Raw genomic sequence first — 15,664 nt, 5'->3', positions numbered from 1 at the left:
CTGTTGGTTTTAACTAGCACTCCTTGCGTCAGCAACTTTTCTACAATAGGTTTGATCCCCTGTATAGCTTCCTTATTGATCGGATATTGTTTGGTGACCGGAGGTGGAGTCCCCGTCAATTTTATTGGTTCTACACCTGTCAACAAACCACAATCATCCTTGTCTTTAGCCCAAATTGGATGATTCTGTAAGAAAGCATACTCTGGAGGGATTACATTATTGGTAGAAACTTGTGCTGAGGAAATTTGAATGCTAGCAGATTCTGAGGACACGTCTAAAGTTAGATGTATTTGTCTCAGGAGATCCATGCCTAAAATTGCACCTGTATTTAATGGAGCACATAACAATTTTGTAGTCAGAGTTTTTGGGCCAAATTGTACATCTATGGGCGGGGTTTCATACAAATCAGAATCTTCACCTATTACGCCAGTTAAAGAAAATTTGGTTTTCTTGTACGGAATGTCTAAACCTTTAGCCAATTTTGTAGGAATTATGGTAATTTCTGCACCTGTATCAAGCAAAAAATCAATTTCTTTCTCTTGTATGCTACCTTTCACAAAAATTCTTGTGTCATTATGATGTATTACAGGGGTAAGGTAGCTACTCACAGCCCCAACAATTAGTTTTTTTCCTGGTCTTTTTGTGCTCTTAAAAGAGCCTGAACAAGCTGTCCTAAAGTTTCAGTGGACACTTGTGGAACTGCTTCCGGGTTGTAAGCAGGCTGAGAAGGAGCAGAATTATGCATAGCATTTCTTTTTGTATCTTGCAATTTCTTCCTACACTCTTTCTCCCAATGTCCTAATCTTCCACAATAGTGGCAGCTCCCTTCTTTTTTAGACCACCTGTTTTCTTGTTTTGCTGTGCTAAATGTAGCTGCTGCTGCTACTCTCACTTTGGTTTTAACATCAGCATCTCTTTCCCATGCAGCTAACCTGTCAACGTTACTTCTGAGAGTTCTGTTAGACCAAGTTAGATCTAGGAATGGCAAAGCTCTTCTGTATTCGGCTACAAGGCCATCTGACCAGATACGAATTAGTGGTCCTTTGTCATCGAGCACACTTTCGGAATCATCCACTATTCCACTGTAAGTTATGGCTGACTGACAAAACCGTTCAGTATATTCATTTACCGTTTCTTCTTTCTTTTGTACACAGCTAGTAACTCTAGACCAGTCTATTTTGGGTCCTAAGATAGTCTTTAGGATTTTCAAAACACCTTCTCTCATATCGCCTCTACTGGCATGTTGTAGTTCAGAAGTCACTGCAGATTCAAAACTGTTGAATTCAGAATCAGTTAAAATTTGTGACATTAACTGTGTGACTTCTGTTAACGACATGTCATATAGACGAATTTTGCTGATCAATGCCCTTCTAAATTCAGAAAACTGTTTACGTGGTGAGGGTAAACTCTCAGAGAGTCGTTCTATATCCTTAGGTCCAAGGGCTTTTGCGACAGTTTGTATTCGGACTACAGAAGGGTGGGTAGAAACACTTTCATTTTCCTCAATTCCCTGAGATCTTCTTGCAACACAAACCTTTACTGAATCTACAGGCTTATCAGTTACTGATGGGATGTCTACATCTGTTTCAAAGAATGCTTTTAAGTCAGGATAAGTTTCATCTGACTGTTGGTCTTCTGAGTCACATTTGGTTGAGGCCTTGTTATGGCCCACCTTAGTGTGCATTTGTTTGTTCTGTTCTTTTAATTTAGCTATACACCTAGATTGTTCTTGTGCAATGGATAAGCTAAATTCCCTATGGCAACAGATTATGCCTTTCATGTTTTTCTTTCTGATACATGCACCTAACACCTTCTTGCATTCTTCAATAGACCAAATCTTATCTGGATGAATCTCATATTTCTGTGTTAGTTCTTGTCTAACTTTTTCAGTGACTATTAGATCCATCTGTTCTCCTAACAGTGTTTTAAATTCGCTATCTGAACACAAAGGATTAGCAAGACCACCTTTTTTAGTTGTGGAGATTAGTCTAGCACTTTTCTTAATCATTTTGTGGATTTCTTTGTTACCACACAAAGAAGCACTAAACTTCTCTGATCACAGAGGGTACGCTTGTTAACACAAATCAACTATTGTTAAACTTCCTTGTTATCAACAGATCACAAACAATTAGTACGTTACGCTAATCTTCCCTAAAAGAAAAATGCAAAGGATCTTTCACCTTCTTAACTTTTAGAGGATAAAACAAACAAAAACACTAAATCTTCTCTGATCAAAAGAGGCTACACTCGATAACACAGTTAACCTTCCATGCCCAGAGCAAAGGGTAACACACAAAATATTAGCAATTTATACTAAAATCTTCCCTGCCTGAAAAAAACTTTTTCCACTTCCCTGGCAAAGCAGAGGATAAAACACAAATTATTAGCACGTTACGCTAATCTTCCCTGAAAGAAACGGAAAGGATCTTTCACCTTCCTAACTTTTTAGAGGATAAAACAAAATTACTAGCATGTATTGCTAACTCTTCCCTGCCTGAAACAGAGGATCAAACTTTCCTCTCTAAAAGAAAAAACTTTTAAAAGGGTAACCAAAATAAATAGCCTGTAAGACTACCTCTTCTCTGCTTGCACAGAGGCTAACAATATTTTAACTTGAATGCTAAAATCTTCCTTGTCTGCACAGAGGATACCAACAACTTCCCTGACTATTCAGAGGATCAAACTCTCTTCTCTAAAAGAAATTTTTTAGAGGGTAACACCACAAGGTAACAAACAACAAAACAAATAATTAGCAAAATAATACTAATCTTCCCTGCCTGACACAGAGGATATCTTTTTAACATGTGATGTTAAAAACGTCCCTGCCTGAACAGAGGATATATTTTCATCTTTAAAAGACAACTTTTAAAGGATAACTTTAGGTAATCAAACACTACAGCTGTCTGATAACTCTTTCTCTGACGGCGCAGAGGCACAAAATTCGTACTGGTCTGCAGTTGTTCTTTGAATAGAGTGAAACTCACCAAATCTTTAGTTGTACGGAAAGATTCCGTCTGGAACTCAGTCAGAAAGATAATTCTTTGTTGAAATCTTTGTTGAGCTTGAAGTTTCAAAATTCAGTCTGGAATTCAGTCAGAAGTTCATTCTTTGTTGAGATTCTTTTTTTGAGCTTGAAGTTTCAAGATTCAGTCTGGAATTCAGTCTTTGTTGAAATCTTTTGTTGAGATTCAGTTCTGGATTCAGGTGTTTCAGCTCCATCCGGCTCACGGCACCATCTGTTGTGAACTTTTTCTTCTCAAGTGTAGAAAAGATAGAGTTGCAGACCAGGAGATTGTTGAGGTATAAGTTCTTTATTGCGTCGCTGTAGTCATCTCAATCAAGTCTAACTAAGGCAGTATACATTTAGTTCATATACCCTTTCAGGAGGAGGAGTTACATAAAGGTGGAAACAAAAGCATGCAAATGAGGCATCTGGGTTAAGGATGTGCCCTAGACTGAGAGTGTTACCAATCCTAATCCAATCAGCATAACAGTGTAATGTAAATATCCTAATCCAATCAGCCAGACTCTTCACCGATACCTTCACATTATCTTAATGGCCAGGCAGTGCATAAAGACAAAAGGTGATAGTCTCAGTGCTCTGACCAATTTAACTTACAATAGAGAGCTGGACAGACAGGAACAGGCAGGTTTGTGACATCATTTACCTTAGATACAAAATTCACACTAATAAACTTTCTCAGTTTCTATGCTATTGTATTGGAAGCTCAATTATACATTTAAAATAAAATTTGTAATCCTACACACCGCACCCATTTTGGCATTTCCTTCTCCCCAGTCTTCCTCCAGACTCTGGCACCTTGGTTTCCGAATGACATGCAAAATTTACTTTCATCTGAAAAAAGTTATTTGGACCACTGAGCAACAGTCCAGTGCTGCTTCTCTGTAGCCCAGGTCAGGCGCTTCTGCCGCTGTTTCTGGTTCAAAAGTGGCTTGACCTGGGGAATGCGGCACCTGTAGCCCATTTCCTGCACACGCCTGTGCACGGTGGCTCTGGATGTTTCTATTCCAGACTCAGTCCACTGCTTCCACAGGTCCCCCAAGGTCTGGAATCGGTCCTTCTCCACAATCTTCCTCAGGGTCTGGTCACCTCTTCTCGTTGTGCACCGTTTTTTGCCACACTTTTTCCTTCCCACAGACTTCCCACTGAGGTGCCTTGATACAGCACTCTGGCAACAGCCTATTTGTTCAGAAATTTCTTTGTGTCTTACCCTCTTGCTTGAGGGTGTCAATGATGGCCTTCTGGACAGCAGTCAGGTCGGCAGTCTTACCCATGATTGTGGTTTTGAGTAATGAAACAGGCTGGGAGTTTTAAAAATCTTTTGTATGTGTTTAGAGTTAATTAGTTGATTCAGATGATTAGGTTAATAGCTCGTTTAGAGACCCTTTTCATGATATGCTAATTTTTTGAGATAGGAATTTTGGGTTTTCATGAGCTGTATGCCAAAATCATCAGTATTAAAACAATAAAAGACCTGAAATATTTCAGTTGGTTTGCAATGAATCTAAAATATATGAAAGTTTAATTTTTATCATTACATTATGGAAAATAATGAACTTTATCACAATATGCTAATTTTTTGAGAAGGACCTGTATTTTATAACTATAAAAAATAAATAACTTGCCCTAACCAATATTTTCTGTCTAAGAAAACTATTTTATAAAACTTGGCAGAAAGTATATTTTTCTTGTTGAAGAAGGTCAATTAATTTAAATTCTATTTTTGATCTAAACAAAAATATATAGATTCTCATTTAGATTCACAAAAATTCTCATTTAAGAAATATGTATTAGAATTAGAAATTATTTGTTTTATCCAATCAAATATATACAGATTTAATTATAATTTTTTTTTTTTTAATTTTTAAGAATACACGTTAATAGAAATAATTTATTTTAAACAAACAAAAAAGATATGGATTTAATAAAACATGTTTTCCATTAAGGAACATTACTTAATATGTAATCTTGTCCAAAATCTAATAAAAAAAAAGACAACTAATTTTCATTACATCGACATTTATGAACTTATACATTACTTCCACGGCTCCACATTTTCAGTACTCAAGTGTCATATTTTATAAGAACTGGCAAACATTGACCTTATAAAACAACAGCCTTAGCCAAGAACAATGCAGTGAATTAGGGAAATGCGACAATTTCTCAGTCTCATAACTACTAGAAATGCAGCTGTAGTAAGTATTTCACTATCAGTGTCCTCATTGTATTTTATGATGCTACAAATGATATCTAGCTGTAAAAAAAAAAAACATTGTTGAAAAGTCAGAAATTGCAATGGAAGTACAGAGTTGTTGACCATTGTGTGTGTCACCAGTCACAACTGTTTGCTAACGTTACCATTAATCACACCCTTGTAAGCCAGTCCCTTTACATGTAGCTCCTTCACTTAAGTTAGTTGCTGATCAGGTTAAAGCAACACTATGTAGTTTTTTAACCTTCATAATATCTTTCCAAGACATGAGAGATGGTACATCGACTTACAATAGGTTCAATGACACGTCTGCCATAGCCTGACAGTGTCTGTATCGCTTTTACTGGCACTACGTAACTTCGGGGTTCGGGCATAGACAGTAAAAGAAATGGACAAATGCTTGATTTCAACGGAGAAACGTGAAGCCCAATTAGAAGCACTCACTCCCTGATGGCTGAGTGTACTGCGCAGGCTCAAACTGAGCTTGACGACGTAGATGTGACGTGAGCAACCTGTCTGACAGTTGTAAATCTTCTAGTAGCTGTGGTACATACCGAATTATTTCCAATTCCTCAAAAACGTTGTTGAAATATTTTGTCCCGTTGCTTTTATGGACTCTCTATCGCTTCTCCCTTGACTTTAGTTCTCCACGTCCCCCTGATTGCCTCATAGACAGTAAAAGATTGCCTGCGGGCTTCTCCTCCTGGCTAATTTCTCTATTGTGCGACAAGAGCAATTGTCATTACGTACAATTATAAGAGGCCATAACGTAAGATACAAAGTAATGGAGCATTGTATACATTGTCGTGTTTCTTTAGAAATAAACAATGGACAAATTAAGTCTTTGGACGCCTCAGATTTAAAGTTATTCGCTGTCAAAGTGACGCCAAAATTAATGGGAGTCAATGGAATGCTAACAGCAGGTGATGGTCTGCTACAATGGCGGCCCCCGGGAGGCTTCAGTTTCCAGCTGATGGATTACCCCCTTGGGTTCGGGTAGTAACCCGAGCACAAAAAGAACTACAAAATTCGACTGCTTTACTGCATACCTCACTTCCCCCACCACTCCCCACTTCCTCAAATTCTGACGTGAGAGCCCAACTAGCGTTTGTTTGCCATCTGTATGTTGTTGTCATGGCCGAAGCAGCAACTAAAACGAAGAAGGCAAAGGTTTTGTCGGAGGAGACTAGAACGAGAAAAAGGGAGAGTGACAAAATAAAAGGCCGGACGAGGATCAATATATGTCCAGCGTTCGCTCGCTGACGTGAGCTTAAGCAGGAGGAGGGGTGCCCTACCGATGCTGACCTGGTTGTAATGCTGTTGGACTAGTAAATATATTGCTTGCATACTAATTCTATTTTTTCAAATTTGTTGTCTGCCTGGCCATGTTACGGAATCTATCTGGTCCTCCATTTATCTTCATGATAGTCATGTTTGTTTATTTATTTTTCTGGTGAAAGTGTCTTGCCTCAGGCTATAATGCAAATCGATTGTATGTAAAACAGTAGCCATAGGCTACTATAATGACGCTAGCTTGTAACGTGAGCTACGCGATCTTTTGGCGTTTGAAAAAAAATAGAACCCATGAAATTATATTCATATGACATGCTAAAATATATGCCAATGTACCTGGGATGAAGGCATTTCACATGCAACGCTGGCAGTCTGCCCAAGACTTAAGAACTCAAGACGGTATTGGCTTGTCAACAAATGCACGTGTATCCCCTGGTGTAACCATGACAGATTTTACGACCGTAATAGAAGACAATACTGTTTCCCAACTGTAGGGGGACCCCGAGAGCAAAAACTACATAGTGCTGCTTTAACTTCTACGGTTTCAACGTTATTCTTATGACGCTGACTCGATATATGTTAACGTTAATTACCATTGTAAAATCAAAATACGCCACGGGTAAACTTATGTTCCCTTTTGCAATCGGTCAGGAATTGATTAACGTCAACATATTAACGTTACCTAGTGTAAACTAAGCTAGCTTACACCAAGTTAACATTTATTTTCAAACTAACGTACATATAATTATCTACCAGAGAAAGTCAGTAGAGCAACATGTCTGGCATAAAATTTACAGGCTACTAAATTCAGCAGCACATTTAAATGGTTGTTCGTTTCACTTCAGTTTATCCGCGATGCAACCTGATTCTGGTGCAGGAAAGTGATCCACGGAACGTAGACTTGAGCAGTCTGGTGACTGGTCGAGATTTGTGTTTAATGCCCATGTGCTGGCCTGTGTGTAACCTTCATTCGTCGAAATAAATATTTCTTAGTTGAGCTCTGAATGAAAATATTTATATTACTTTAATGTTTTGAACGAAAAAAACATTACATGAAAAATGTAAGGCCGTCTAACTCGATCCAATGGCGGAATTCGAAAATTAGCGGTGAAGGTCTTTGCGTGTTGCTGTCTTTTCTCGTGGCAAAGTATTTTTGGTTAAATGCAATACATTTAATCTTATGTATTAACTCGTTTCATCTGACTCCATAAAATGAAAAGGTTTTTCAATGATATCTGTGCATCATTAAATATACGTTAATGTTTGACTATTCCTTTTAACTCCAATGAAAATAAAGTCAAAGTCTGTTAGAATAATCAAATATAACAATTTATTATGTCAGGTAAATGTATTATTACAATTCCATAATCAATTGAAAGATAATCAATGCAAACCATCAAATGTTCTAGAACAAAGAGGAAAATCCTTTACCCGACACTGTATGGCTACGGGAGCTGAGAGTCGCGAGACCCTCAACCACACGGCTAATCTGAATACAGAAAACAGCCCTGAGCTCTCGTTGTATTTTCCTTATAAAGCCAGACCTTATTTGATATGTAAAACTTGAGTTTAGTGGAAATTTACTGTATTCCCCCACCATTACTGGGGGTAGTAGTTGACCATCTGCGAAGAATAGTGGAAATTAGCATTCATGAATTTACACCTTTTGGAGTGCCTAGAGACAACATTCCTTTGTGTGCCAGTTATTCCCAAACTCTTAAAAACCTTATTACCTTTTGTTTTACTTCTTTGAGAATGAGACATTTGTACCAGTCGCACCGAGACATTTCAAATAATACCAAACATGTATAAACCTTGATGAAAATCATTCACATTAAACCATTTAGATTCTTGTGTGAGTTTGGGAGATCTCTGCCAGGATGAAGAATGGGGGAGAGAAATGTAAATTAGGATGAGGGAGGTGAGACCTTCGTCTAATAGTGCATGAGGGGGAGTTCAAATGTTAATTTCTTTTGTTTTCTCAGAGAGTGGCCCTCTCTTAAAGTCCTTAGAGTTTTTCCAGTCTTACAAAAATAAAACAAATAACGCTAAACTGAATTGAAAGACAAATTATTAATTGGATGAGGTAGCCTACTGCTTGAAAACCTTTTTTTCAGTAGGCTATTGAATGTTTATGTACATCAAGCTGCATGTTATTAAAATCCGGTGAGATCCTTAGGCTCACAAGTTATTCAGTCTGTTCCTGTAATACCGTTCTTTTGGCAGTTAATTAAGTTAAATAAAATCTAATATTATTTTACCTGTATATTTTTAATAAATGTATTTTATTATGACATCCTATCGCCTCCTGTTTGTACTGTATGTGACAGATAGATCAAAAACACTGTTAGCCATTATAATTTATGATTTCCATTACACGAGAGTAGATGTTAAAACTTCATGCTGATTTGTACTCGGCTTTCGCCAAGATAATCACCAACTAAGATGTAGCTTTACAGTAACCTATGCTTCTCCATCCATTCTTTCCATCTGGTGACGTGAATTTTCTGTCTGGTGTTAATACAGTGTATTGCGCGTCAGCACACACAACGGCTGCAACCACAGTGCGGTCCCCCCATAACAACCCTCTGGATTGAGCGGAGTAGGGAACATCTCTAGGGTCTTCAAGTGGGCACCTTCCGTCCTCAGTGTTTCGTCGACTAGCCCACGACACCTCAAGAGGGCTCGACAGTGACTCTGGCGTCCCAGAGTCACCCCCTCCGTCCCCCACTCAACTCAGCCCAGCTTACTGACCTCTACTTCCCTCTTGCTGCTGAGACCTAACCACAATCTCACAATCTCTCCGCAACCCAACCATACGCGCCAACCCGTTTGACTAAGGCTGTCGAGCCCCACTGGTGCGTTAATATGCAGTTTCAGTGGCAACGGTTCCGTATGGCATACCACCTACCACAAAACACAATATCTGCCCAACCTCCCGTCATTCACGCAATATATACAGGAACGTAATGACTGTAAATACTATACAACCTATACAAATAAACCAACAGTTGCTGCTGAGACCTAACCACAATCTCACAATCTCTCCGCAACCCAACCATACGCGCCAACCCGTTTGACTAAGGCTGTCGAGCCCCACTGGTGCGTTAATATGCAGTTCAAGTAACATTTTATGAGTTAGCCTAGATTTGTCTTTTGATTTTTGTTTGTTTTTTAGAGCTGTCATTAAAATATTTATTCACAACCAAATTTTCTGGCTAGTGTATTTGTAATCCTTTTTATAGAAAGAAAAAACTGCACAAATTTGTTTTTTAGAAATGACGTTCGTATTAATATTTGTGTACTGAATATGTATAAACTTGACACCGGACAGAGGTAGATTTTTTGCAACAGTGCTCTTGTTTCACTCTGTCAACGTTCTATATTCATAATAATCTATCTTTATCTATAATTCAAATGCTTGGGAAATGCAAGCATTTTACGTGGTTACACCACCTGACATTTTGAGAGTCAATACATTTTCAAAACTTTTCTGAATACAAATGGTGCTTTAATAAGAACTTGATGTGTTTTAAACTACTTTTTCCCCATTGTTTTGGGCACTTATAAAGTAGTCAACATTTAAAGTGGATCAAAAAAGTGAATCAAAGTTGTACTAAGGCAAGAACGGGTAGGCCTATTGTTCAAAATTCTTGTATAACTTGGTTGGACGAAAGGTTTTAATCCACTTAAAATGTTGACTGCTGTATTTCTCTTAGGCTGAACATGAACCCATTAAGAGTGTGTGAGTGTGTGTGAACTTGTATAGTTTTCTTTGTTAGGATCAGTTTGTCTTTTAGACCATCCTAGTGAAAACAGAGTAAAGTGATGACCTTGGTCTTTCATTTTATTAAGAATAAGTTAAGGTTAGGGTTAGAGGCTAGGGATTGCATTATATCAATGAATGTCCTCTCAAAGATAGTCATACAAACGTGTGTGTGCATGCATATGTCTTTAATTCTCAAAGTTTTTTTTTTTACTCAAACATGTTCACCATATTGTGCTGGACTTTTATTTCATAATCTGCAAAACAATGTTTCTGATACTTCTGTTAGCCACAACTGAGACATTTACTGCAATGGTTGTCCCAATTTAAATGCCTCTGATTCTACTACCTCCTCCTATCTTCTGCAGATCTGACAGGTCTCCTGTGTTGGTGGCAACATGAGTTGGAGCTTCTTGACGCGCTTGCTTGACGAGATCTCCAACCATTCCACTTTTGTGGGAAAGATCTGGCTCACTCTCCTCATCATCTTCCGAATTGTCCTGACAGTGGTGGGTGGTGAGACCATCTATCATGATGAACAGAGCAAGTTTGTGTGCAACACTTTACAGCCTGGTTGTGATAATGTATGCTATGATGCTTTTGCCCCTCTATCACACGTTCGATTCTGGGTTTTTCAAATTATTATGATCACCACACCATCCATTATGTACCTCGGCTTTGCCATGCACAAAATTGCTCGACTGGCTGATGACGAATACCGACCATATAAACGCAAACTGCTGTCTATGGTTCATCGTGGAGTGGGCCATGACTATGACAGGGCTGACCAGATGGGTGAGGAAGTTCCCATGATCTTGGAGGAGATTGAGCCATCTGAGAAGGATAGTAAAGCGGTTTCTACAGCCAAGTCTGCTGCTAAATCCAACAATCCAGCTACGAAGCATGATGGCCGTCGTCGCATCAAGAGAGACGGTCTTATGAAAGTATATGTGTTACAATTAGTCTCTCGTGTTGCCTTTGAGATAGCCTTCCTTTTTGGCCAGTATGTTCTGTATGGTTTTGAAGTGGCACCATCATACATTTGCACTCGGAGCCCTTGCCCTCACACGGTGGACTGCTTTGTCTCACGTCCCACTGAAAAGACAATCTTCCTGATCATCATGTATGTTGTCAGTATACTCTGCCTTGTGCTGACTGTGCTGGAAATCCTTCATCTGGGAATTGGTGGCATAAGGGACGGTCTCCGCAGTCGATCGACTCAGAGGTTCCCCGTACATAGGCCATCAGCATCCACCATCTGTCATCGCCTTGCCAATGCCCCACCGGGATATCAGGCTGCCCTGAAAAAGGAGTCTTCTGGCAAGCTTAAGGCTGAGTTCCTGGGAGACTCAGGACGGGAGTCACTGGGTGATGACAACACTAGTAGTGATCTAGACCGTCTACGGAAACACCTGAAAATGGCACAGCAACACCTGGACAAGGCATACCACTCTGAGGAAGTAGGGCCTTCACACAGCAGCGGTCCAGACTCTAACAGCATTGCAGTTGAGCAAAACCGACTTAACCAAGCACAGGAGGGCTATGTCAGCGCTGAGGAGAAAGGTTTGTTTTGGGCTACACTTCTTGTTTCACATCAAATTTTTTATGGTGTGGTCACATTTACCATTGCTCTGTAAAATCTTGTAAGATCCATTAAAATCCATTAATTTCAAAAGGAATCTGTTATTTTGCGTGAGGGCAAAAAAGTTCCCACATAGATTTGGCTTATTTTCAATTTAGAATCATGCTGCAAATTTGCTTCGCCTATTTTATTTTCTGTGTGAGTTCAGGACTACACTATTGACAGTGTACCTATTCTTGCCCACAAATGTATGCTCAAATATCACTAATGTATCTACACCATTAAGGCGGTCGCTCACCGGAGGAGAAGCGCCACGTTGCGTTGTATGTAGAACGAGGTATCGCACAGTGGACGTGCACATTCTATTGTCCGTTTGTGGTCAACAATATTGTTATGTTTAAGGAGTCAAGTCACCTTTATTTATATAGCGCTTTTTACAATACAGATTGTTTCAAAGCAGCTTTACAGAGATAACAGGAAAATAAATTTGTAATAATATTGTTAAATATAAGATTAAATGTCTCCAACTAAGCAAATCAAAAGCCAATGGCGAAGAAAGGCGAAGAAAGGAGACTGTGGCAAGGAACCAAAACTCCATCAGGTGACCGAATAGAGAAAAAAAACCTTGGGAGAAACCAGGCTCAGAAACCGGGTGGCCAGTTCTCCTCTGGCGAATGAATGAACAGTGTATGGTTATGATTCAGGCAGCATTACAGATCAGAAGTCAGATTGGATCGGAACACTATATTATGCATTTTCTTGGTGAAGATCGGAGTCATCACGCGTATGGAGACGAGTTTGTTGAGTATCAGTGCCGATGGTTGTCATGTCGATGAGGCCTTCACAGGGGAGAGTCTAGTTGACACAAGCTCTGCTGACACTTCAGGGATGCATTGTGGTCGTGTCTAGGCCCAAGTCCACCATCTGATCTGGATACGCCCCGTGTCCGGTTGATTACAACCTCAGTCACTGTACACCAGTCACTGAATATTATATTGAATTACTGAATTAATTGGGAATCTCACCTGAAAATCCTGTAGCATCAGCAATCTTCCTCCACGCAGCTGAGTATTTCCCAACTTCTTTGAATTTTATATTGTCCTTTTTGTTATCGTTATGCTACTCCAGGGAAGGGCAACGTCAGTCCTGGAGTACCTATGTCCTGCAGAGTTTAGCTCCAACCCTAATCAAACACGCCTGAACAACCTAATCAATGTCTTCAGGATTACTAAGGCTGCAGGCAAGTGAGTTTTTTTTTAAAAATTTATATACTGTATATATATATATCAGGGTTGGAGCTAAACTCAGTGAGAAAGCATATTAACTTTTGCCTGTTGTGGTAACATTCACTGTCGTGTGCTGCCACCTACTGGACCAGGTCACAAAACACTTCAGTTGACTTCAATAGCATGGAGTGGAGTGGAGTGCCGCTGCCCTACAGAGTTTAGCTCCAACCCTAATCAAACACCCCTGAACAACCTAATCAATGTCAGGGTTGGAGCTAAACTCTGTAGGGCAGCGGCGCTCCACTCCACTCCATGCTATTGAAGTCAACTGAAGTGTTTTGTGACCTGGTCCAGTAGGTGGCAGCACACGACAGTGAATGTTACCACAACAGGCAAAAGTTAATATGCTTTCTAGTTAATATAGAAAGCATATTAAGTTAATAATGCTTTCTATTAAGTTAATAAAGCATATTAAGTTAATAAAGCAAAAGTTAATATACTCTGTAGGGCAGCGGCGCTCCACTCCACTCCATGCTATTGAAGTCAACTGAAGTGTTTTGTGACCTGGTCCAGTAGGTGGCAGCACACGACAGTGAATGTTACCACAACAGGCAAACTGATAGCGAACTGATGATTCCACGAGTCTACCCTCGGGTGGCCCGTGTGTTTTCATTTGAAGCTACAGAGGATGATGCTGTGTCTGTAGCAGCATTACTAGGTGGGCTTGATTCTTTTGGTAATGATGACTCGTCACAACTGGCACCTTCTGGTGTGCATACGGCTGTGCCTGAGTCTGATCCGGAGATGACGGCCATGCTTTCCCGGGACGATTGGTTTTTGGTTGTGGCCGCCGACCCGCGTCCACGGCAAACCCCAATATCTTTCCTCCCGGACGTGCATGATGAGATCCCGGCAAGGTTAACGAAAACTGAAAACTGAAACTAAAACTAATGGTCAAAAAACATTTTCGTAAACTGAAATAAAATTAAAAATTCATAATAAATGAAAGACTAAAACTAAACGAAACTAACAACAGTTACTGAAAAACTAACTGAAATAAAATAATAATTAGCAAAAATAAATAATCGTTTTCGTAATTAATAAGCTCTTTACTTTGGCAGAAAATCTGACCTGTGGCTGTTTAAGGAAATGCCTGATATGGCGCTTGGCTTCATACGCGTGAAGTTTCTGAGGCGATTAACCGCTGTCCTTCTGTGATGCGCTCAATGAAGGACCGTAATGAAGAACACATGGCTAGTTCTAAGCGCTGTTCATAAAGAATGCGTCTGTTGCATTGGAATGGGAAATAACACAAGGTAATAAGACGCAAGTTGGACTTCTTTTAACTTGAGCGCAGCATTTTTAGAATGCCGTTTCATTTGCGAGACGCGGGTGCAACAGCAAAACAAGTCCGTCAAGCACAAAAAAAAACTTTAATTTAGACTATTAGGATAAAGTAGGCTACTGTATGTTTCAGATGTCCTGTTTTCATGAAGGTTGACCGGGTGAAAGGTGCATTTAATATTATAATTCACGTTGAGACATTTTCCCGCAATGTATGGAATACCAGGACACGACACACACACACAAGTGCGCGCATACACACACACACACACACACACACACACACACACACACACACACACACACACACTGATCCACTATCTTTGTGGGGACTCTCCATAGACGTAATGTTTTTATACTGTAGCATCAAACAAACTGTATATTCTGTCTCCTTACAGTACACTAACCCAACCCCTAGACACACAACTTTCTGCATTTTTACATTTTCAAAAAACTTTTTTGTATGATTTATAAGCTTGTGTACCTCAATTTAGGTCCTCACAGTGACACGAGTCCCCATGAGTCTGTGTGCATTCAGGTTTAAGTCCCCACCAGGATAGAAAAACATGCGCGCACACACACACACACACACTGCATAGATACTTCATTATTTAATCACACTGGCTTTACAGCAGGTTGTGTTGGCTGAAGTCAGATGAATTGAGCTTTTTTTTTTTTCCCTATCTGCTCCGCGCGAACCATCGGCTCGGCTATGCGATTCAGTTCGCACGGTCTCCTCCCTGCTTCAGGGGAGTCCGCTCCACTTTGGTCGATAGCTATGCCCCTATCATGAGAGCGGAGGTTGCTACCCTACTGGCGAAGGGTGCGATTGAGACTGTCCCTCCAGCCGAAATGAGGTCCGGGTTTACAGCCCCTACCTCATTGTCCCAGAGAAGTCTGGTGGGTTACGGCCAATCCTGGACCTACGCATCTGAACCGCTCCCTTCACAGGCTGCCGTTCAAGATGCTCCTGGCCAAACGCCTTTCTGTATGTGTGCGGCCATTGGATTGGTTTGCAGCGATCGACCTGAAGGACGCCTACTTTTATGTCTCCGTTCTCCTTCGACTCAGACCATACCTACGGTTTGCTGTCAGGGCGCGCGTATATCAGTACGCTGTTCTCCCATTCGGGTTAGCCCTGTCTCCTCGCGCCTTCACAAGGCTGTTGAGGCAGCCCTTGTTCCTCCATGGGAACACGGGGTTCGCATCCTGAACTATT

General features: G+C 40.2%; 1 protein-coding gene across 1 annotated transcript in view; it reads left to right on the top strand.

The window, feature by feature from the left end:
• The window catches only part of gjc4a.1 (gap junction protein gamma 4a.1), a 34,663-nt gene that overhangs the window by 6,777 nt on the left and 12,222 nt on the right, over positions 1–15,664 (top strand). The window contains exon 2 of the mRNA XM_077199188.1: positions 10,662–11,856. Coding sequence (XP_077055303.1) covers positions 10,692–11,856 — 1,165 coding nt within the window. The 5' untranslated portion in view covers positions 10,662–10,691. The remainder of the gene's footprint in view (positions 1–10,661; positions 11,857–15,664) is intronic.

This window comes from Siphateles boraxobius, unplaced genomic scaffold (genome assembly GCF_051911475.1).
Source record: "Siphateles boraxobius isolate OS27281-9 unplaced genomic scaffold, OSU_SipBor_1 41, whole genome shotgun sequence".
Taxonomy (NCBI): domain Eukaryota; kingdom Metazoa; phylum Chordata; class Actinopteri; order Cypriniformes; family Leuciscidae; genus Siphateles; species Siphateles boraxobius.
Note: the sequence above shows the minus strand (reverse complement) of the source record. Positions and strands in the feature narration are given on the sequence as shown.